The sequence below is a fragment of the Orussus abietinus genome, unplaced genomic scaffold, assembly GCF_000612105.2.
Source record: "Orussus abietinus isolate OABI.00-Male unplaced genomic scaffold, Oabi_2.0 scaffold50, whole genome shotgun sequence".
In the NCBI taxonomy this organism is placed as follows: Eukaryota; Metazoa; Arthropoda; class Insecta; order Hymenoptera; family Orussidae; genus Orussus; species Orussus abietinus.
In genome coordinates this window covers 289,837-312,228 of record NW_019394232.1, presented here as the reverse complement: position 1 = coordinate 312,228, position 22,392 = coordinate 289,837, and the positions used below count along the sequence as shown (strand labels likewise).

Genomic DNA, 22,392 nt, shown 5'->3' with positions numbered 1-22,392 from the left:
TGAGTTAGACTGCCTTCAGGAAATGTCAATACCTAAAAATGAGCTAATGAATTTCTTTTACGTAAATGATTTCCCTGTTTAAACGATTTAACCAGGGATAATGTCTTTTGCATAAATCATTTTGATGTGCAAAACCCTTAGACTGGAATTAATGTCGGGATGAAGTTTGCGAAATTTTGGAAACGCCTCTGCGTTGGTCTAGGGGCTAAAGAACGATTTAAAAATAGATTTCGGCCCTTTCGTTTTCGAGTTTTAACGAGCCAAGGACATTTGCTTTCGTCGAGCTGTGGCAACGCTGATTTAAGCGAACCGAGAGTCGTTTCGAAAATCCGAGGTTTCCTGCCATTTTCGAGGATTTCGTAATGGGTGTCCACACTAAAAAAAAAAGAAAAAATGTTATCGTTAATATTACTACAAGCATCTGGTTATGATTTCTGCAGTTGACGTTAACGCAAAACTCTTATTAACGTCACTAGAAAGTTCTGATTACAAAAGTCTGGTTGAATTTTACATAAATATATTTCTATGCTACCAAGCAATTATCCACTAATTCATTCAAGCGTAATTATGAGTAATGCTTGTTCTGCTTTTTTTTATTTGCAGTATTGTAGGTGTGTTATACATAAATATACGAGACTGCAATGACTACAGTCGATAAAAAAGGGAACGCTGGCACATTGTTAAATTTATATTATTAAGACGACTCACGATGGTCCACTTAAATGTACTATGGAAATTACTTCTTTTTTATTAACGTTTTAGGTTTGTTATTAGTTTAATATTTCATACAAAGCTTAGATTAATAAATACTATAGATCAGGTATTTAATGAATTTGTAGGTTAACCTTATTCCAAATCAGTCTGGACCGTTTTACTTTCCCTGGGTGGGTCCATATTCAGAGAGCCATACTTATTAGCGACGTTAATGATTTCTCTCAAAACGTTGTTCTCTTCCCTTAAACGGGACAATTCTTCCTTCTCTTTTAACTCGGACTCCTCGTCCATCGCTGCGGCAGCTTTCATTACCGCTGCCATTTCGTCGATTTTTTCAGCTTGTCTAGCGATAATCTGCATTAAAAGAATAAGAATATGTTGAAGTGTTCGTACCATCTTCTAAAGATTTTATTAACTATTTAACGATTCGCTTATGCCCTGCCATAAGTCTTACGTCTGTATATTTAGAGGCTTGTAACGCCGCAAAGTCTGTTTTACAATTTCGAATGGAGAAAGAAGCCTGTTGTCTATATTTCGTCATGACCAACTGTAAAACGTTCTGATGGTCCGTCAATACATTCTTTAACATCTTATTTTCGAGCTGTATTTCCCGCAGGTGTCGATTTTCCTGCTGTATTTCAGCAATTAAATGCGAGTGCGGTCTTTGCTTAGCCTCGGTATTCAATATTTCTATTTGGTCTTGATACTGAAATCGAGCAGTGGATATCCATTAATAAATCGAAGCAAAGTATAAGCTAAAGATGAGTACATTAATTCATCATTGATAATTATTTACTATACTTAATAATCTGCATCATATAGAAACGCTTTACTTACTTGTCTCATATTCTCGATCTTACTGTACACTGACTGTATCTCCGTGATTAAATTATCTGCAGTGCTTTCTTGGTCCGATATTCGACCTACCAGCTTTTTCGCATCAAGAATTATCTGCTGGAATGTCAGTGACATCTGGGAGCTGGCGTATTGTCCACCTAAGAATAATGTCCTCGTGGAATTGTTAATACTCGACAACAGTATCTTGGTACTTACACTTAAAAACAGTAATGTAATACTTACAGTAGATGTATTTAATGAATTTTTAGGTTACTTTTCGAAAATCCCTGAAGCGGGACGGATCAGTGCTGCAAACAAGTGTCTATACTGGTTTATACCTTTGGAATCTGAAAACTGGTGTCACGATCTGTTTAGAGCCTTGAAATAAGCGTTTCTTACCGGAAATAAAAAGCAGAGTTACTTATTAATTAACAGATCCCACTCGTCTCATCTTCAACTTAAAGCCAAATTTGTAAATACAGTATCATCGGATTTGTGACATTTACCAAACTTCAAGAAAGTAGACATGGCCGCCATTTTCCTTCGTCTCTCGTGCGCCATCTGAAGGGAAAAGTATACATTATGTGCACGACATTTATACAAATTTAAATACGAATGTTTAAATTATCCAAAATAGCATTACCACTAAAAATGTATAAATAAATTTTATTTTATTAACGCCGATTTAATTTTTCAGCGGCTTTCATGTAACCTTAAGTCTTACAAAGTAAATGCAAAGAAGATCACAATTACTTTAAATTTCCTTTCATCTCGCTATTAAATACTTTTATTACAAAACGTTACCATTAATTACTGCACGATTTACTTCAAATCCTTATTTACACATGTTTGTACGACGTACGTATAAATAGAAAACTTAGTAATACATTATTCGTTGTGCTCTTACTTTTCACTTTTCCTCGTAAGACAACTCTTAACTACGGAGATGATCTTTTTCTTCCAGTCGCCTTTAACACGTCTCAGAAGTAATCTCTTTGTAGAAATGTTGTGCAATGGCCCAAAGGCTAAAGCAACGGCTGTGCAGGCCAAACAAATCACATTATATGGCATACTAAAATCAGGAGTCGGTAGACTGATCAGTAGTGATTCGGTACGAAGTTGCACCAAGTAGCCATCACGAGATGCATTGAAGCTGCGACGAGGAAATTATTAAATCACTTTTAAATAGTTTCATCACAAGCTAATGAAAAATCATTTACCATGACGTAATGGTGCTTCCGTCTAAAGGTAAGGCGGTGTAATTTCTTGCAATCGGCAGCAGTGCTGTTATTATCGCAGGCCCCATGTAAAAACCATGGTTGGCGTCTGGTGGATATTCTTGCCATTTAAGGAAGGAATATTCGAGATCTATGGAAATCTTTGTTATCGAATGCGGAGGAAGTGAAACTATCAATTCAAGCTGATGTGGCCGCATTCTTTGCCTTCCAGGCACATATTTCTGAACCACTAGTAGGAAAAACAAATTAATTGTCATATTCAGTCATCTTTCCAAGATATTCTATTCAATTAATCAACATGGAATCAACCAATACTGAACTTACATGGCGAAAATGTTTTTCCATTGCATGTTATTTTCATGGTATGCATGTACACCGATAAATACCATGGGATGTTTTGCAGGATAACAACATGTAAAGGCTGCCAGTGATTATTATGTAGACTTGTGATGATACTTCCTTTTTCTTGTCCATAACCTCGGAAAAGAAATTCACAAAAATTTAACTATTTGTAATTTTGAATGATCGATGAATAGAATGCAAAGTATGTGACTATTACTTACCATTCAAGTATCTGTTAACGAACAGGATCGTAGGGATGTTTATAAGGCTCTCTCTTGGTGTATTGGATGAAAGAGCGACACTAAACATTCCTCTTCTGGAATGGAAATTGACATCGTAAACTACTATTTCATTCCGCTGTCCCCCTCTTAAGCTAATTATCGTTGTATTTGATGGGGGACTCAATGAATAAGTGTAACTGGTCCCATTTGTTGTTACATCTACGTAAACTTTACTAGAACTGGCGAGTGGGCATGCTCCCTTTATTCCCATACCGAAAAGTCTCCTGACCGACCAATCCTGAGAAGTGTAAGAAAAAGAATAGATTATTACATCCAATGACAAGTAGAAATTTATTCAGTCTCATTGTTTAACCTTTTAATTCAGAAAAAAAATTTTTAAATATTACCTGTGCAGTATCTGACATTGCATCGTATACAAGAGAGATAGTTTGACGTAGCTCTAGGGATGTACGAGTACAGCCGGAATTTTGACACACTGATCGGAAGTGAATCCCCAAAGAGTGATAATGAGTATTGTGAATGTGCACAGAATTCAATAGAGTTGCCAAACCTTTCTAAAACACAACCAAGTTAGGATAAAGGTGGAAGCTGTACCGTATCATTTAGATTTCTATATCTTAATGTTACCTTTGCATCACACGGCAGTAATTTTTTAAATGGAGTTAAATTTTCTGTGCACACTATTTCTCGAGGTAGGGAAGAGTATCGAAAGTGTGAAAAGTTTACTGTATCCTTAAGGGCACCAGTTGGGCTAAAAGTAAGCACTGGTGATATACTGTTTGAAGGGCCAACAAAATTCAGTGATGCACAGATCAATCCGGCCAATGCGTTTGTGAATGATTTCCATGAATCGTCGACACTACAAAAGAAATAAAAAAGAAACCTTTTTAAAAATCAAATATTTTATATATCTGAAAGACTCTCTAGGGAAATAATTTTTTTTATCATTGACTTTTGAAATTGTTTAACTTTACATGGTACGATAACCTCACTTACTTTGTAACGTTTTTATTAAACCAAGCAAATACTTCTGCTCCTGTACCTGCATCATAATGAGGATACCCCCACTTTTCATAATTCCACAATCCTTCGGTCAATGTAACATGCATTTCATCCACATCGTGACGTCCAATAATTTCACCCAGCGCTCGAGGAAATAAGTGTGTGTGCCGAACTGCAAGCGAAATAATTCAAGTCCACTGAATATTATATTAAAATAATGGCATGTACAAACAATGAACAATACTGCTTCATGTCAAGCTACTCAATACTTTCTTTATCGTAATTTAATTACTATTCGCCTACTTACGTGTATGCAATGAGGATTCTGTATCCCACAAAGTCGTGAATTGAAAATACGCATAAAGGTGTCCGCTAGTTAATGGCTTTAAAAAGAGCTCCTCGTAAAACGAATCTTTTTCTTTGGCATTACTTTGCGCAACATTAAACAATATTATTCCGAGAATTAAAGGCCATCGGAGTAATGAAAACATGGCTAACCTCAAATTCGATTAAAGGGACGCAGCCCAGCGCACTGGGTCCGGACTCAATAAATCCCGGATTTAAGAGTGCGATGTAGACCTAACCTATTTATTTCGTTGCTCTCGTTTCTTCCGTCTCGATTTAACCTGATTTAAGCCCGCCGAAAACGTCCACGGCGTGCTGGCCGATATAAATGCAAACGGGTGCGGAGATTCGCGCGGTACCGACGCTGTTTATTCGATGTTAAAGTTTTCCTCGGAGAATCTGCGAGTCCTTAAAGAGGAGACGTAAGGAAAGTAGAAAGAGAAACCGCTCGAGGCCGAAGAACAGAACGCTACGAGAATTAAAACTCCGAAGAGGACGTAAGTGATGAGCCCACTGAACAAGGGTCCGGTTTTGGGCTCGGGGATGCCCATGGGGGCCATGCGACTCCCATATCCACGATTTGGCGCGAGACCCCCGCCTCCAGGAATACACCCGAGAATGCCGCCACACGTCGCGGTGACGTTCGGCCCACCAAGCATGAGAATGTCTCCCCCGAGGCCTGGTGGCCCTTCGTGGTCTGGTGGCCCTCCGAGGCCTGGTGGCCCTCCGTGGTCTGGTGGCCCTCCGAGGCCTGGAGGTCCACCTCCTCCGTTCAGGGCCAGAAGCCGTGGCATCCCTCCACTGGTTCCACCGATGATGGACGTCAGGCCGATGGGCCCACGGGGAGTGCTCGTCAGGCCGATCAGGCCTGGCATGAGGGCCATGGTCGTTCCCCCGCATAATCTCCCCAGGGCGAGGCCAAGGTTCCCTCCGGCCAATGCTAGTCCCAAAGCCAAGAATGCCAACAAGGCAGCGATCGTGAACAAGCTCAAGGTGATCAAAAGATATAGACTAGATTCAAATTGTTGATTTAATGCAATGCGCAAGACGTGGAGAGATTTAATCGATGTTACTAAAAAGGAATTCTGATATACCGTCTAACCGATAGACTATTTGAAACTATGCATTATGGTATCAACATTTATATTTATGTTGTTCTTCTTTACCTTAACTTTCTAATCGACCATTATGACCCACAGGACCTGGAACTGAAGAAGCCCTGGATGACCGATGAGATACGAAATGAGATCCAGAAGAAGAATAAACTCTATGCCAAGGCCAAAAAGAACAAGGATGCTAAAGAGTGGGAGGAATTCAAAGATTTGCGCAATAAAGTGACGAGGATGATAAGGGATGCAAAGAATGAGTATCTCGCAAAACACCCTGAACAGGTATGTACATCTTCTTTCTAGTTTGGCTTAACAAAATGCCATTAGCGATGGCATAATTTTTCGAACGTTTACTTCCACTTGATCGTAAACAAGAATCATGTCTTAATTTACGGTAAAGAGTCTCGTACAGTTTTATGAAACGTACCACTGGGTGTACAGGTAGGTAAACGAGTGAGATTTAAAATCGACGAACTTTTTCACTTGATACGTTCATCTTAACTTCTAAGAAAGTTCTGGCGAAGCATTGCTCACATCAGTAAATGTTAGAAAGTTTATTTTAAATGCATTGCTAGTCAGGGTGAGAATTCGACGTCAAGCTCACGAGTGATTTAGTGCAAACGAATGACACGGTTGGATCGCTTTGGTTGCAGGCTGGTCAAAAGACGGGTGATAAGAGTACAGTCGAGTCCCAGGGTGTTCAAAACACTGAGAACTCTGCCGAGATAACAGAGCAAACTGAGAAACCCGAACAAACTGAGAATACTGAGAATACTGAGAGTACCGAGAATACCGAACAATCTGAGCAAACAAGGCAAGGGGAGCAAACGGAGCAAAAAGAGGAGACGCAGCCTTCCAGCGAACAGGCACAGTCTTAAGCTTCAGGCTACTCCTCCTTCGAGATTCTAACCATTCAAAAAGAGAAAAGGTTTCAAAAACTATTTCCAACTCTAACTCGACCTCGGATTTATTCTCTTTTTAAAGAGATCGATGAGTCATTTTTTCTACTTTTTCTCAATCTCAATTAACCTTTGTGAACATAATTTCTCATTAAGCATTTAGTAAGATGTAAGCGGTTGCATGCGACTTGAGCAATATCGATTCGAGTAACGGAAAAACAATCTCTTTGCCAGACACGTCTTGTTAAACAAATTGTTCCATGGAGCAAGGGTCTTCGACTTTAGATATCACTGTTTGTACATTATTACACAAGGAAGAACTTGCTGTCTATTGAATATATCAATAGACTAGTCCAATTGCTCTTGGTCAGTGTACAGTAATCGAAAGCTAGAAATTACTCACCCCTTGATTTTTCATATCAGAGATGGACCGCTCTCGAATGCTGGAAATGTCAAACGCACTTTTAGTTGCGAAGGGTTGAAAATTGTTTAGAGAGGCTACGGTAACAAAAACGACAAAAACGGTAATTACCTGACCTCTGTCTCTGCACATTCTGAATTGTACTCGATGACACTTCAGCGAAGTGAAAGTATACGTACAGAATGATCTATTCTCTGTATTTGTAAAATTGTGTTGATCACGTGTTTACCTGTGAATTTGTTGACTCGATAAGTACCTTATTAATTAGTGGATGCTTGATTAGTATTGCCTGCCTCGTAGCAGAGACAAAAAGTATTCGCCATGCAATTGGTCGTAGGCTGCCGGTGCATTTGATTTCAGGAAATATCGACAGTTGCCCATTTCTGCTTAGTATGTCTTACGTTCCGAATAATTGCATTAACTTCATGATCGTTTAATAAGCTTTAAGGAAACTTTAGTGCGTAATGTCGAGTCACGTTGATTTCTGTAATCGTGCACGGGGTAGCCAAAATTCTGTAGCTTAATCTTTTTCTATCGTTGTCTCTTTGCTTTTGTATCTAATTTGTATCTTGATCTCCCAATTTATATCAATTCCATTGGACGTGCTGAAACATAGAAATCCTCCCGATTGTGAATAAAATTGTATTTAAGACGTATTATATTGTAAAAATAAATCACATTTGTACAAATTCTAGTCGCGTTGTTTCCTGACGAGTTGCAACGTGTGAAATGTCAACGTACCTTTTAGCCTTTTAAATGCACCGATTTTTTATTCCCTTTCAGTTTGATTTAACGGACAACACAAACATCACTGAATTGTAATTATAACTCGCAGTTGGTAGGTTTTTTTATTTTAATAGGTTATACGACGGAACAGAACAAGATTTCACTATAAAACCAGGATAAATAAATAGAAACTGTTATTTATCCGGACTCGGATGAGGTAATGTACAACTCGGAGTAGGACGTAGCAGAGGTAAGATGTTTCTTTACCTCGACGTCTGTAATCGACACTTTCCCACGAAGAATCCGCACGAGCAACCCCTAACTTTAAAATACAGAATAAATGGATACCTTTAATTGGAATACCATTAAATGAAATAAACAAGAACATCAGAAAATATGAAATGAAATATTATCTTTCTTACTATAGGATTAAGATCGTTAAATAAGTTTTGGTTTTCAGGCTAACCAGTATCAGGATGACGAGAATACGTATTACTCGGAGGAAGACATGGACAGTGCCTCCGAAGAGGAAACCCCTCTATACTGTGAGGTCTGCGATCGAGACTTTCCTACACAGAATTTATTGGAACGGCACAAATCAACACACAAGATCTGTGGAATCGATGGCTGCACATTTTCTGCTCACCCTAAATTAGTGGAAAAGCATATAACAATGCAACATTGTACGGGACTCTACGATAAAATCAAGCACTTGAATACACCGGAGGATATTGAAAAATGGATCGCCGAAAGAAAAAGGTTAGCTTCTGCATATCATTGTTCTTTATCACTGATACATGTTATTCTTTTATGATTTAATAGAATCGCTGTGATATCCTGGCTGTAAAAAAATTGTGATTTTAATCGAATCATTTAAAAAAATTTAGAATAATAATTTAAATCGGCTCAATGATGTAAATGATATGTTCAACTTTTTCATACTCTTTTTTTATTCCATTTTGGTTAATTCTAGGAAATATCCCACTACAGCTAATATAGAATTAACAAAGAGTGCACAAGCCGAGAAGGTACAGCGAGGGGAGGTTGTGGAACGGAACAGCTCGATGAAGCGACAGAGGCTAAGAAAAGGTTTTAATAAAAATAAGAAGAAAAGTAATCCAAGGACAGAGAAAAGTATTCAGAGTGACGAACCAAATGAAGCAGTTCAACTTTATAGGGGTTTGCAAGAATTCGCAGGAACTAGTGCGTCTATTTTAATTACCTTGCTATAATTATTTCTTGTCTTTTTTTTTTTTTTCTAATTTAATACTGGATACAATTTTTAGCTAGTTTAGCTGAACTTGAGGAAGTCAATATAAGCGAAGGTCCTCCACCAGTTGAGGAGGAAACAAGAGTTGTAAGCAATGAGGATAGTATAAACGATACACACAAGGACATGATCTCTGACGAGGAAGAAGAATCGAGTAAACCTGTTGAACCTGTTGCTAGTAAAAACAAAAATATTTCCTTTCTACCGAGTTTGGTGGCAGATTATGGAAGTGACTCGGAAGGTATTGTGCATTATGCAGTTTCCAATTGTTCCTGTGTCGATTAAGTTAATATTTACATCATGGTTTCTTTTCTCTTTTTAGAGGATCAACCAGAAGAGATACCCATTGAGAGAGAGAAACCAGAAGAGATGTCCATCGAAAGGGTGAAACCAGAAGAGAAGCCCATCGAGAGGATAAAACCAGAAGAAATAAGTGTCAAGACTGACACGTGTAAAGAGAATAAATCACCGAGTCCTGAGAAAACCTCTAATAACAAGATTGATGAAGAGAGCGGTAAGACAGGGAAACGTTTGCCATATGGAAAGAAAAGGGGAAGAGAATTGGATCGGAACACCCTAGAAAATAAGTCTGATCATAATTTGAAGAAGAGAAACATAAAGGGCAACTATTCCCATCTACTGAGGAGTTTGCTATCCCGTTCGATACAACACGAGAGGAATCAGATTTATCAGTGTATAAAATACATTGCAGACAATAACTTCTTCGACTGACTCCCTAAAAGAAGCTATCGAAGCACCATGTAATATAATGCCATTATTATTAAACGTAGCAAAGAACAACGCAGGACTATCTTCTTATTTGTATGCACTTTTCTAACTCGTGTGAGGATTCTCACAAACGTGAAATAGTCTGTTTATTCGGTGCGTTGTCATCGATAAAAATTCAATGTACAAATCAGCGTTCCTTAGAGTGGAATTTTTTCCGTTTACCTTTTGTCGTTTTCTTTTCAAAATCCAAGGAATTACCATCAGTAGTTGGCCTCTTCTCGCCGCTTTTCACGGAGATTAAAGATTTGTTGCTTTTCCCCGAAAGGACACTATCCCATTCAGCTTCGGTACCCTTAATTGCATATTGCTCTAGATTCTCGTTCTTCAGCCTCTCGAGCTCCTTCTTCTGCTTGGCTTTCAGTTCCTATATAAGAAATACGTTTAACAATATTATATTAAACAAGAAGGTTTCCGTAGGTATTAAAATATCACGCAGAAAAAAATTATGAATAAAACTAACCTTAGCCGTAGCTTCCAATTCTTCGTGCATGCCTCTTCCTCTCTCCGAGTCGACCTTCATCTCCGTATTCGATTTAACATTGATCATTGTATTCTCCACAAAGTTTTCTGCAATTCCGTTCAAGTAACTAATCGCTTTTCTAATCACACGATTGAACAAGCCCAAAAGCTGCGAAGCAGGTAGACCCAAGTTCTCCGAGAGCTGGTTTATCGTCTTGTGTTGAAGACCGAGTCCCAATAGGATTGTCTGCAAAAATCAACGTTCAGGTTAACTTTTACATACAGTAATAAAGTTACACAGACATCAGGGTTGCCAATTTACTGAATTATACAGAAATTAACAATTTAAAGGACTTACACATTGTACAGGTGAGAAGTGCGTGTCACCCATGAGGTTCAAGAAGTACAAACGTGCCAACGTAGGCAGCAAATCCATGATTAAATGATAATCTGCCATGTTATTGCTGTAAATCTCCAGGCGTTTTAAATCGTACTTCGTAAAGTACACATCCAACACCTCTTTCGTCAGGACTGCAAAGAATGTCAACAGTATCGATACAGAAGCACCGAACATGTACATTGAAAACGAAGATTAAATTACGAGATTAAAAATTACTCACCCGAAGTACTTCCTGAGACAGCTTTATTTGACAAAATGCTTAGAGCCAAAGACGGGGAGAATTTGTTAAAAGAATATGAGAGCAGCGATATAAATCTACGTCTAAAGTCTTCCCAGTAAGCCTTCAACCATTCGGCGTCATTCTCTACGTCAGCATTTATTTTGCATATCATTATGCAAGAATATTCCCCCGTTATGTCGTTTACCGTTTGCCTGAAATTGTGGGGACATTTTTAAACAAAGATTTTGCCTGACTAAACCGATAAAAGAGAAAAAAATAACAATAAGATTAATGATTGCTTTTTCTGATATTACGTACCTTAGATAAACCATCACAAAGCGAGCTCGCTTCCAAAACTTCAAAAGTTGCTCCGTCAGTCCAAAAGACACCCCGATATAGTCCAAACGTTCTGGTCGCCTTTCGCTTAGTTTCATTAGCAAGGGTGGAAGGGACGATCGAGGCTCTGAAACGTTATTAAAATCTTGAAATTTTGTACGATGTTCATCGTAGAATAATCTTTCCACTTATCGTACCAATGGTCTCCTCCAAAAGGTTAATCTCTTCGTCATGGACCTTTGCTATTCCTGTCGCCATATCTGTTTCTGCTTTCTCATCGATATTAGGTATTTTCATTTCATAATACTGCTTTAGGAGTTCCAAGGCCCGAGAACCATATCCCATCTATTTAAAAAGGGAATAAATAAAAAAAAAGAGAATAGGAAAATTACATATTAACTGTTAATAGTATTTAACATACTCCGTAGTAATCAGGATGTGTGGCAATTCTGACTATTCTTGCTCCGGCCAGTGCTGGGAAGTCTTGGTCTTGATATTGCTGCGCCATGGTCCAAGGTACAAGATCTCCCGCAGCTCTGCGTCCTCTTTCCAATCCATCTGTGATACTATTTTTACTGATTTCTCCTTCCAAGCAGACCTATTTTAATAAGACTACAAAAGTATTTCTTGCACACTTAATTTTTAAGTTAGACAAGCTAGCAATAATTAATAAGCAATAGAACATCATTATGTAACAACTAACTTGTATCACAACTAATATCTCTGGTAGCGATTTTCTTTCGGCACTAACTGGACCCAAAAGGCAGAACAAGTGATGTGCCGGAGCATCGGACATCATTTGTAGATCATTCGGACTGTTCTGAAATGGACATCACTCAAGATTTAAATTTTCTCTCATCGGTCAAGAAAATGTATAAACAAGTTTAATGATGTATTTTAAAAAATGATGCTGAAGCAAAAGATCAGGAATCTCGTTACCTTGTAATGCGACGCTACGTACAATGCTACGAGCCTTTGTAGGAACAGCTCCGAAGCCTTGTGATACGAGAACAGGGTATCTCTGAAAAAAAAAAAAAAAAGAGATTAAAGAAGAGTTAGTATGCAGAAGATTCATGGAAAGAATATTTACGAACCTATTTATATAATACAGTTGACAGGTGTCAGGCGGTGGACATCCTGAAAGTATCGGTGCATGTATTGTGGCATCTAAACAAAGCAACTCGGTGAGCCACTGTTCAACGGAGTCTCCTGGCTTGTAACGAATCGACTCTTCCAGGGTTAATTCGTGCAATTGTCTACCCACAGGTCCTTCGTTACTCTCTTTCTCCGTTTTCTTATGACTATTTGGAGTAACGGTCTGAGTTCTCAATTCTTGCAGCAACTTCAACGACAGGGAACGCCCAGTCCCTTCGTATCTAAATTGAAGTTAGGATGGATTAAATTAACAGATGTTAAATAAACGGTTAACTCCTCAGATGCCACTTTCGTATTACTTTAAGAATATAACATTCTTATACAAACCCATTGATGGTCGACGAAAGAAAGACTAGATAGGGGCCCAGCATCGCTTTAACATATGGCAAGGGTATCGCAGCTGCTTCATCGATGACCAATAGTTCAGCTTGAGATAATTTATTCACATCGGTTGGATGAATATACTGTAACGTAAAAGAATTTGAGGTGATATGAAAGTGGCATCTGACATGACAAAGTTTAGCAAAGTATCGCAACGTACCTGAATTGTCTGCCGATGGTCTCTAAAAATATTTATTCGAACTGTGGCTTTATTGAACTCTGGGTTTGTCGACTGCACCAAACCATAGTCGATGTGTTCCTGATATTCCAACACATCGAAACCTGGAAATACATTTTCTCAATACAGAGAACAGAGAAAAGTTTATTTAAAGTAAGGTGTGTATAGAATTTACCTTTGAGAATAAATTCGAACAGTGTCTTTAAATTCTCCGGGCTTGGGCTTGAAATGTAAATATTTGAGTAGCCAAAGGCCACCGCTCCTGCAATAGCCAAACCTAACGTTGCTGATTTCCCTCGACCTCTTGCTGCAGTTAGAGACACAGTCGATCGCAGCGTTTTCTCCGAAATTGTTTCGATGAATTTAAGCAGCGCCTTTGCCTGCAGAACAGTTGAACATGTGTTAGTAAATTTATTTCACAGTACAACCGTCGCATAAATCGCTAGTGTTACTAAAACACACAGTGGAGATTTATGTCTACGCTACTTCATGCTCTTGCCCCACTGTGTGAATGATAAAACTTCAGCAATTGTACCTGGTCAACCGTCTTGCAGCATCCGATGAGTGCAGAAATTGGCTGTGTGTCTTGTAGACTCTCCTTCAGCTCGTTTAATTTAGTTTCATCATTTGATGATACCGACTTCCCCACAGGTTCAATCTTTAGGTTATGCGACGATAGGGGCAGAACGTTCAATTGATCGTCCACTACTAAGCAGCGTTTGCATGAAGCAACGGATAATAGGAATCTCTCATTGAAACGACATACTACATTCTGAAATAATTCTCATATTAATGTCGATTCCAATCCAGTTGACAGATTGAATTATCTACATAAACGCTACATTATTAGAATACCTGATGGGCTTCCGTTCTAAAACGTTGATGAACATCCATAGTGAGTGTATACAGCTGTTTTAAGGAACTGACAGACTGCAAAAGAAGTACAATGATGCCACCGCCTTCGACGGTTTCAATTGTACGTGCCAACAGATTTGGAGTCAGAGCCTCAAAGTCCTAAAACCAAGATTGATAAATGATTGAGAAATGAAATATTCAAAGTCCTTTCAGACAAATGCAACACTTTTTAAGAAGGGAATATGTAACGTATAATACCTGCAAAACGCACATCCCATACGTGTTTCCCAAAATCTTATGTGTTTCGTTGTAGTAACAGTAACGAATGTTTGTGGAAACAACAAAGAGCTCGAATGGATCGTCTTCGTTCACATTGAGCTTTCCCGATTTGACCTTCCGCTGTAGGGACTTCATTTTCTTTTTGCGATGACTGCTAAAACCTAATTCTTTCTTATAACACCATAACACAGATGGCCGTACTTTAACAACTGATTTTGATAACATATGATGAAGTAAAACAACCTGTAAAAACATCAAATTATAAAGATATTACATTTTGCAATCTATTACAATATCAATGATTAACATATAATTTAAATCTCAACGTGTATGTAAAATAGAATGACAATTACGATACATTGCGATAAAATTATAATTAAAAACATGTTGTCTTTTTATAGGTTAGAGCCCTTACCTGATCCCTTGCTTTATCTCCGATCACAATGAACAATGTTCTATGTCCCTCGGCAACTCCATTCTCTATTAAAACGCGAATGCGATTGTCTAATTTCTTTCGAACCATTTTTAAAATGAAACAATCCTCTTTAATTATTTATTATTTAGCCGCTGATACCGGTTAACCTCGAGTAACACCAGTGCAAAGCGGTGTTTACACGACGTCTAAACTAGTAGTTACAAAACCGGTATAAAATAGAACTTGTAAACGTGCTAACTGCCATCTAGTGGCGATGCACTATAACATCAACGGTAGAGGGAGATTTAAACAGTCGCGCATAATAAAATGCTTGCCTAGAAAAAAAATAATACATAGACCTACCGAAAATTACCCTGCGATCATATTGTAAGCAAAAGTAATAGTAAAATCCATTAAAAGATATAGCGAGAAAAGTGCCGTTTCGAGGCAAACATTTCAGGTAATAATTTTATTTACCTCTCCCTGTATAATAAATAAATATGTATATATATATTGACTATATATAAATTGTTCCGCAAAAATTGCTGGCGCAGACAAGATTATGAATTTTTTCTTTACGATGTACTATCACTATTTAAATAAATATATATATATACGTATGTATACGGGTATATTTTTGGAGTACGGAGCGCTAAGAGGAATGTGTGATTTTTGGAATCGGGTGGTTATTTCCCCAGCCATTCAGTCGATTGTCCATGCCCACCTTTAAGGTAACTGTTCGACGTAGTTCTTTGGAACCAGTCCTGTCTTTCCATTTAGTGTTCCCTCTAACCATCCTGGCTCAAATGATGGTTTTACTGCAAAGTACGAATGTAAGGAAAGATTTCAATACGTGATAATTATTAAATCAGCTAATAGAAAACAAAGGATTTCATATTTCAATAAAAAATATGTTTCCATTTACCATTTGTTATTATTTGATTTGGCTCGAATGACAGTTCTCCGTCATTTTCCGCCAAGCAGGCATACAGTGTGCGAACTCTCCTAAAAATTCAAAGTAATATATTACAGTAAGAGGATTAATTAATTTTTGTCTGCTTAGATATACATTTAAAATAAATCATGAGTTAACACGTCGAGTTGAGTCGACACTTACCAAATGCCAGGATTTTGGCCCGGGCTCGAACGACCACTGCTCGGTGAGGTATTCACCCTGAAGTGCATGAATCAATATTTATTAAATTATTATTCGGTATGAATAAATATGAATTAAATTATTATTCGGTAGAAATAGCACTCACCCTGATATAGAGCCGATGCCTTGCTGAATATATCCAGATGGATGGTGCAAACCAATTGTAGAGCCACGCTTCTGCTTGATTGGTATTTCCGATGTGTATGGGTGTGAATCGGAAGCGACTGATTCGCTAGAGCTACTGGTATGCCCACTTCCTGAAACTTGAATTAAAACAAGAATTAACTCTCACGCAAGTGTCAGCGATTTGTAGGTTATATTAAATATATTCACTTATTTACTTTCTAACGCAGTGCAGTACAGTGCACGTTACGATTGATATTCCAAGTAACAAATGCTTTACCTTTATCTGTAGAATGGTACATGAAGTTAGTGTCGGTGAGCTTCATCCGAGTTGTAGTTCGACCGTCGATGTACATTGGCATTCTATGCGAAGCATGGTCAAAATCTTCGTAGTCACCATTCTTCCTTTCATCGGTGCTCGCATTGGCTACAGACATTGGTCCATCAAAGTAAGACCTTGTCACGAACTGCGCAGAAGAAATATTAACGGATGAGCAATATTGGTTCCACAATCTCTAAACTTGACGAGTGTTTGAGGATGGGGAAGATAAAAACTGTCAATTTACATGAGCGTGCGACGTTGGAATGGCAGAGTGAACAGAGTATCTCGTTAGAAGGGCGTTTCCATTTCCAGTTGGAGCTGTTGTAGCTGTCGCACTCGCTGTCACTGGATTTTCCTCCAGACCAGTGTGCTGCAAATTTGTCGCAGGAATGGCAGGTTGCACCACCTGAGGTGGCAATTCCTGGGGAGGACCCCTGGATATTCTCTCACAATTTTCTATTAATATCTCTACGACGATATTATAGAACTTAATGTCCATTATAGAAGCGACGGTTTCTTCAACCGGTCGCAAAAGGGTTGGTCCGAAGCAAACCGCCAGGTTTCCAGTAGTCATTAAGTTTTTATCACTTTTCTCTGCGACTCTGAAAAGTCAAGTTAGCAGGAGTATTTTTACTAACTTCTAAAGAGCATTTCCGACCGTATTAATTAACTGAGCACTCACTTGCGAAGGTGATTGATAAGAAGAATGAGCATGTTGAAGTTTTGCTTGGGCAACCGATAAACGAGTAAGTGCACATCGTTTATTCGCATCTCTTTGGTTTCTTGTTCTGTAAGAGAAAAAAAAAAAAGTACATCGATTACATATTATAATATTTTCAGGTTACATCGAGTGAGGTTTATAAAAATATAATCTTGTCTCTCCTCAGCATTTTGGTTTAGGGCTGTTACTTCACCGTAACAATGTTATTTCTGTAGGCACGTTAATTGACTGAATCTAAAGAGATTTTCACCTCCGAGCCTCCAAATGTTATAAAATAATAATGCATGCCACGTGGTTAATGTCATTGACGTTTTGTAAAATAAGTTTACATTCTGCGAACATGCTAAAACGCTGTTAAATATGATTAACATCTGGCCTTTCGTTACAGTTGTTTTAGTCATTAAAATCCCTCACATGGGTCACCAGATAGTTACGACACGTAGAGTTACTCCGAAGCGCAAAACGAAGCGGCGACCGTCCAGGTGAAATGTACACTTACTAATTACACGTGCACGTAAAAAGACTAAATACGAGCCCCACAATCCTGAATTCTCAACCGCTTTGCATTTTTCATTATCCTTTTAGTGCAACGAAGATTCGCGTCCACGGAGTCAACTGTGGGAAGTATCCCCAATCGTAGGCAATAATACTTCGAACACGTTTATACTGGAAAAAAACTTTTCGTGTAAACTGCACATATTTTATGCAGCCAATTAACAAATCATTTACAGTTATGACAGGAAGATTAATTGATAACATCGATCAATAAAATGCATAAAAGGTGCACATGTATAAAAATTAAAATTGTACTCTAAAAAAAAGTATAAAATTAGTACTGTTTCTTGCATCTTGTAAAAAGACCTATATTTGACTGCCACTCATGATAAGATTATCGCAGATATGATAAAGATAGTCCATGTTGACAGCCTATCTAACCTAATCTAAAATTCCACTCATCAGCAGTTCAATGACTCATCAAAGTAATATACTTTTCACATAAAACGTTCCATTAATAATCTGTTTGCTCATCGAGGAACTTGCACTTGCTTTGCTTATTTCTTTTAACCTAATGCTTTTCAACTTCCACATTCTCACTTAATTTCTCATTCGATCACTGTTTCGCTTTCAACCTTTCCACCGATCTTGATAACTACCTTTGTACACCTTTCAGTTTAATGGAACAGATGTAACGACATACAGGCATAACTGTATCCATGTATTCAAAAAAATACCTATACGCACTCGCAGCTGATATGAAGTTGTCGTAGTACTGGAATGTCATCAGTGGCTCCGATAACGTTCTGAGGTATGTCTTTAGAGCACTAGTGATAGTTTTGCTCTCCCACTCGAACCTGTCGTCCAGATTCAATTTCTCCAGTTTCCTCCTGTCGAGCCCCATCGCAAGGAGTTTGTTAACTTTTGAAGCCACTCCAACGACTCTGTACAGACCCTGTTCCTCGAGGCCTTTGCAACGAGTAAACAATTGTCACCATAAATAAAACTTGTGGCATAATTATATAGGAGTTCCGAAACCCAACATACCTCTGTCTTCCAGAACTGCGATGCACTTCGAAACAAAAGCGAAACCTGCCTCATCGAGTACATTCTCTTCGGACTTCACTAGTGGTCCTTGCAGGGCGTATGTCTAGATTGTTGTTTCGATATAATAAATGTTAATAAAGAGAATATTTATTCAGCTAACAATTTCAACCCTTTTGTCACTTAGCACGAGATATCTTGTTCCAGGTGACGAAAGGGTTAAAGGTGGATCATTTGTTCTTACCGGTTCCTTGCCATCCATCGCATCCATCCACAGCTTTCTGTCTTGCTCAGAAAGTGCTTGAAAAGTATATATTATACCAGGCCTAGAAGCATAAAGAGCCATCAGGAAATTCGGTATATAATGTATGAATAAATAAGCCTCTAATGAATTAGACTTACTTATCTACAGCGGTGATATCAAAACAGAACCTTTTCTCTATCGTCTCTGACATTCGACGTACGCAAGATGCAACGATAAGTGTCTCCTTGTTGCTCTGACAAAAACGTTGAAACCACATTAACAAACACAGTGTTACAATTTACTTCACCGACGTAAAACATTTCATGGACTTACAAATTTCCCTGTAAGTTGATTATAAGGTATCATGGTGAATTCTTTCTTATCCTTTTGATATGTGCAATACTGCTTAGTCCACGTTGTTCCGAAGGCCTCTGAGAAAATATATTAACAGGTTAAAACCTTACTGTCTAAATAGGTTCAGGACCGTATCTTAAAAAAGGTCTTACTTTTCTCCATTAAAAATAAGTAGCCTTCGCGAGAGTTCAGCTTGCTCAAGCCAGTCTCGACTTCGGACTGCAATCAGGAAACAATAGTTAATTAGTTAATCAATCGCACGTAAAAATTAAAGCATTGTACTAAGGGCCAGTTAATCGCAACAAACTTAAACTTATTATTAGCGAGAATTAGAACCGAACGATGGCATCAAAATAAATAATTCTTTACACAATATTTCAGCTGAAATCTGTGCAATGGCTCCAGCACATTAAAACACTGTGCACTATTTAACAACAAGTCATCTTTGAATGGAGAACGTACCCTCTTTATTTCCTTCATTTTGTTCATTAGCGATTCCGTCTTATCTCGCGTGGCGAGGAAGTTCTCTCTAGTCTAAAAGAACACAGACGAGAAAATCACTATTAGTAAGGCATGCACTGCACATGCGATTAATTTCAATTAATCTTAAGATGATTTTAACAGTCTACAAAGCTATTACACAAAAATATTCCTAAGAGTATTGCTAACTAATTTTCATCTTGTGGTAGCAACGAGGTTCGTTCAAATACACCTTCAGTTAATCAATTAAAATTAATCATTGGTGAAAAAAAAAACTTTATCTCGATCGGGATTAAATGAACAAAAAAATCTACGTTGACAACAATGTTACACAAAGGAGGAAATTCATTATGAAATGATTGTCAAGGGGAAAACCACTAGCGATGACTTTTGATTGCCTTAGTTACCCAGGAAATAATCCTTCTGGTTGTTACGATGATTAATAACCTCGATTGGCATGCTGTACAAACGTGATAACTATTATTCCCTCCATATCGCGGATACTCTGAGGTAACATACTTTATTAATCATATTTTACATGCCGGGAAAAAATAAGGATTCTCCGTGCAATTAATTGAACAACAAAAGGGATACTGTGGAATCAATTTTAAGAAGTTATTCGTTGACAGCCAGAACGATTCGACTGACAAATATATTGTGCCAATGTATCTAGTCCTACAAAATATTTTGTCGCAATTGCATTCTTAGCTGGCATTGTACGCTCTGCTCCATACAATAAATTATTAGGTGGTGATTATTATAAATGTCGGATTACCTTCTGTATCTTCAGTTGCAACTCTGTCATGTACGGCTTGAAGTCTTTCGCAACCTCGTGACCCTGATGATAGAAGGTTAGCCAGCCAAACATGAATCCCAAAAGCTGTAACAACAGTGATTTCAGAATGACAAATTTCCTTGACAATGATATTGAGGCTTTGTGAAAGTGGCATCTCAGGAGTCGATTGTTCATGAAACTTTTCTCTGAATTGAATGTATCGAATTGTTTGACTCCCGAGATGTCATTTTTACATCACCGTATAACTTCCATGCACAACTAACCGTTTCAACAAATTCAAATTTCTTTCTCTCCTGAACTGCTTGCAGCAAGAAAACGTATTCCAGGCTCGCTCGGCAGAAGTGTCGTTCTGCCATATCCAACGTAGCATCAGCCTATTACAAAAAGCAAACACAATAATGTAAACATTAATTTATAATAGATCTTTTTTAATTTAATGTTTCAATGACAATCTATTATTTAAAGAAACTATGAATAATTTCTTGCAATTATTAATACTGTAAAAGTTGTACCTCTTGAAGAACATTGTCCTGCTTCTTCGTGGAGAGGTTTAGATAACGCTCTTGGCTTTGACAGAACTTATTTGTCTGTTTCTCAAACCTCTTCTTTCCTTCCTATGAAATACAAGAAAACACACAATTAAAAAACGATTTGATGGTTGTAAATGAATACCACGATAAGGTTCCATTGCTTCACCTTAACACCTCCGATGTGCTCCTTTCGGAAGTTCTCCAATGGCAGTATTATTTGGTCGTAGGCACGCTCCAACTGTCAAAATAAATTTACCAATTAGGTACTTTTTTTATATATGCAATATTTACAATTCTAAAGTATAAACTCGTTGGCTACGAGAGAAACACCACTCAAAGCAATAAGAAAATATGAAAGTAACTAAGACAAATGACCCGTTTGAAAAATGGAATGTTTTAACACCGTCAATATGTACGAGCCCCCATAAAGTTGAATGCAAAAAGGTACACTTGAGATAGCTGACTCATTATAAAAAAAAAAAAGAATTGTAAAACGAATGTGACTTTAGCAGTGACGATGAAAGATGGTAATTCTAAAACTGCAGACACACTGTTTGCAAGAGAGTCTAATTCTACAGATTGGATGTGTGAATTTGAAGAGTGCACTTTTATCTACCAGCTTTTAATATTGAGATTATTCCATAATTATACTAATTCTCATCTTTCTTCTTTTTTTCACACACTTCCTGCAATTATAGAATTCTCTAAACAGCAGTGTGGGGTTCGTGCCACAATCCCATTGACCATCTCCATGCCAAACGCCATGTAATTTGCCGGAGCAAGAGAAACATCCAGAAATTGGCCTATCCTTAAAGAAATCACAATTTTTATCGACCTTGTCCACCATCTCCCTTGCTCCAACAAATTATCTACAGGGCGATATCTACGAGAAGGCTATCTACAAGGTTACATCGTAACTCGGGGAGTAACACCACAGTTGTAAAACTCCATGCTTAATCGTTCTGTTAAAACTCACGTCGAACTTAGAGAGTACGATTGCATACCATGCGGTCTCGTTCGTCCTCTATCGACGCGATGAGTTTACCAAATTCCTTCAGACTTTGTGATATGTGCGTCTCATCTTCAGTTTGCGTTTCGCCGATGCATTCGAAGCTGAAGTTCTGCAGTGTCTTTGAAAACGTCCTTTGAGCTCGGGACAGGTCTGAAATTATTAATCATTAAGTGTCATTCAAAATCTTAAGTCTTATTTGATCGGAGCTCTCCGTACTCTAAGTGGGAGCACCTGGAGTACGTACGATCCCTGCCAACTTACTTTTGGCAGCCAGAAGCAGGTCCTTAACCTCCTTGATGAGTCGTTTGATCTGCTGGCTGGTCTTCTCCAACTCGCTCTCGTGGTAGTGCAAATTCTCGCGGAAATACGGGCTGTCCGTGAGGCAGTCGGTGAACTCGAGCGGCTTGAGACCGACACCCATGGTGTCGACTGGAACGAAGGGCTGCGGTCGAAGGTGCGTAGGCGGGTCTAGGTGCACCTCTTGGTCCGTCAAGGTCGTTCAA

General features: G+C 38.3%; 5 protein-coding genes across 6 annotated transcripts; 1 reads left to right on the top strand and 4 right to left on the bottom strand.

Annotated features, from left to right (window-relative positions):
- Window positions 1–846: 846 nt before the first annotated feature.
- LOC105703269 (FGFR1 oncogene partner 2 homolog) lies at window positions 847–1,686 on the bottom strand. The gene is made up of 3 exons (XM_023432670.1): window positions 1,552–1,686; window positions 1,169–1,420; window positions 847–1,068 (listed from the first exon to the last, which is right to left on the bottom strand). The coding sequence occupies exons 1-3, from the start codon at window positions 1,684–1,686 to the stop codon at window positions 847–849; spliced, it is 609 nt and encodes a 202-aa protein (XP_023288438.1).
- On the bottom strand, window positions 1,681–4,987 carry LOC105703265 (GPI transamidase component PIG-T). 2 transcript variants are annotated; one of them, XM_023431932.1, is made up of 11 exons: window positions 4,683–4,987; window positions 4,370–4,547; window positions 4,001–4,232; window positions 3,760–3,927; window positions 3,353–3,650; window positions 3,114–3,266; window positions 2,772–3,018; window positions 2,459–2,704; window positions 1,973–2,112; window positions 1,795–1,905; window positions 1,681–1,709 (listed from the first exon to the last, which is right to left on the bottom strand). In XM_023431932.1, exons 1-9 carry the CDS (start codon window positions 4,864–4,866, stop codon window positions 2,064–2,066), a joined length of 1,755 nt encoding a protein of 584 aa, XP_023287700.1. In that variant the 5' UTR covers window positions 4,867–4,987; the 3' UTR covers window positions 1,681–1,709; window positions 1,795–1,905; window positions 1,973–2,063. The 2 variants fall into 2 exon arrangements, with proteins under 2 accessions (XP_023287700.1, XP_023287716.1); XM_023431948.1 differs by having other exon boundaries at window positions 1,695–1,709; window positions 1,795–1,898.
- Window positions 4,988–5,018: 31 nt separating this feature from the next.
- On the top strand, window positions 5,019–9,946 carry LOC105703261 (nuclear fragile X mental retardation-interacting protein 1). The gene is made up of 6 exons (XM_012431521.2): window positions 5,019–5,713; window positions 5,920–6,111; window positions 8,336–8,634; window positions 8,849–9,078; window positions 9,162–9,386; window positions 9,468–9,946. Exons 1-6 carry the CDS (start codon window positions 5,225–5,227, stop codon window positions 9,875–9,877), a joined length of 1,845 nt encoding a protein of 614 aa, XP_012286944.1. The 5' UTR covers window positions 5,019–5,224; the 3' UTR covers window positions 9,878–9,946.
- Window positions 9,947–10,047: 101 nt separating this feature from the next.
- Window positions 10,048–14,798, bottom strand: LOC105703255 (RNA cytidine acetyltransferase). The gene is made up of 17 exons (XM_012431507.2): window positions 14,613–14,798; window positions 14,177–14,440; window positions 13,919–14,077; window positions 13,599–13,835; window positions 13,239–13,443; window positions 13,046–13,167; window positions 12,832–12,968; window positions 12,444–12,725; window positions 12,289–12,370; window positions 12,053–12,169; window positions 11,771–11,947; window positions 11,547–11,694; window positions 11,332–11,476; window positions 11,014–11,225; window positions 10,752–10,924; window positions 10,395–10,640; window positions 10,048–10,298 (listed from the first exon to the last, which is right to left on the bottom strand). The coding sequence occupies exons 1-17, from the start codon at window positions 14,718–14,720 to the stop codon at window positions 10,062–10,064; spliced, it is 3,051 nt and encodes a 1,016-aa protein (XP_012286930.1). The 5' UTR covers window positions 14,721–14,798; the 3' UTR covers window positions 10,048–10,061.
- Window positions 14,799–15,066: 268 nt separating this feature from the next.
- Window positions 15,067–22,310, bottom strand: LOC105703220 (rho GTPase-activating protein 26). Its single transcript, XM_012431454.1, has 20 exons — window positions 22,151–22,310; window positions 21,882–22,039; window positions 21,044–21,115; window positions 20,860–20,961; window positions 20,611–20,721; window positions 20,327–20,431; window positions 19,534–19,605; window positions 19,224–19,290; window positions 19,051–19,148; window positions 18,876–18,970; window positions 18,718–18,799; window positions 18,477–18,579; window positions 18,177–18,398; window positions 16,896–17,001; window positions 16,458–16,815; window positions 16,172–16,358; window positions 15,875–16,031; window positions 15,730–15,786; window positions 15,538–15,617; window positions 15,067–15,430 (listed from the first exon to the last, which is right to left on the bottom strand). Exons 1-20 carry the CDS (start codon window positions 22,308–22,310, stop codon window positions 15,339–15,341), a joined length of 2,484 nt encoding a protein of 827 aa, XP_012286877.1. The 3' UTR covers window positions 15,067–15,338.
- Between the last annotated feature and the right edge of the window lie 82 nt (window positions 22,311–22,392).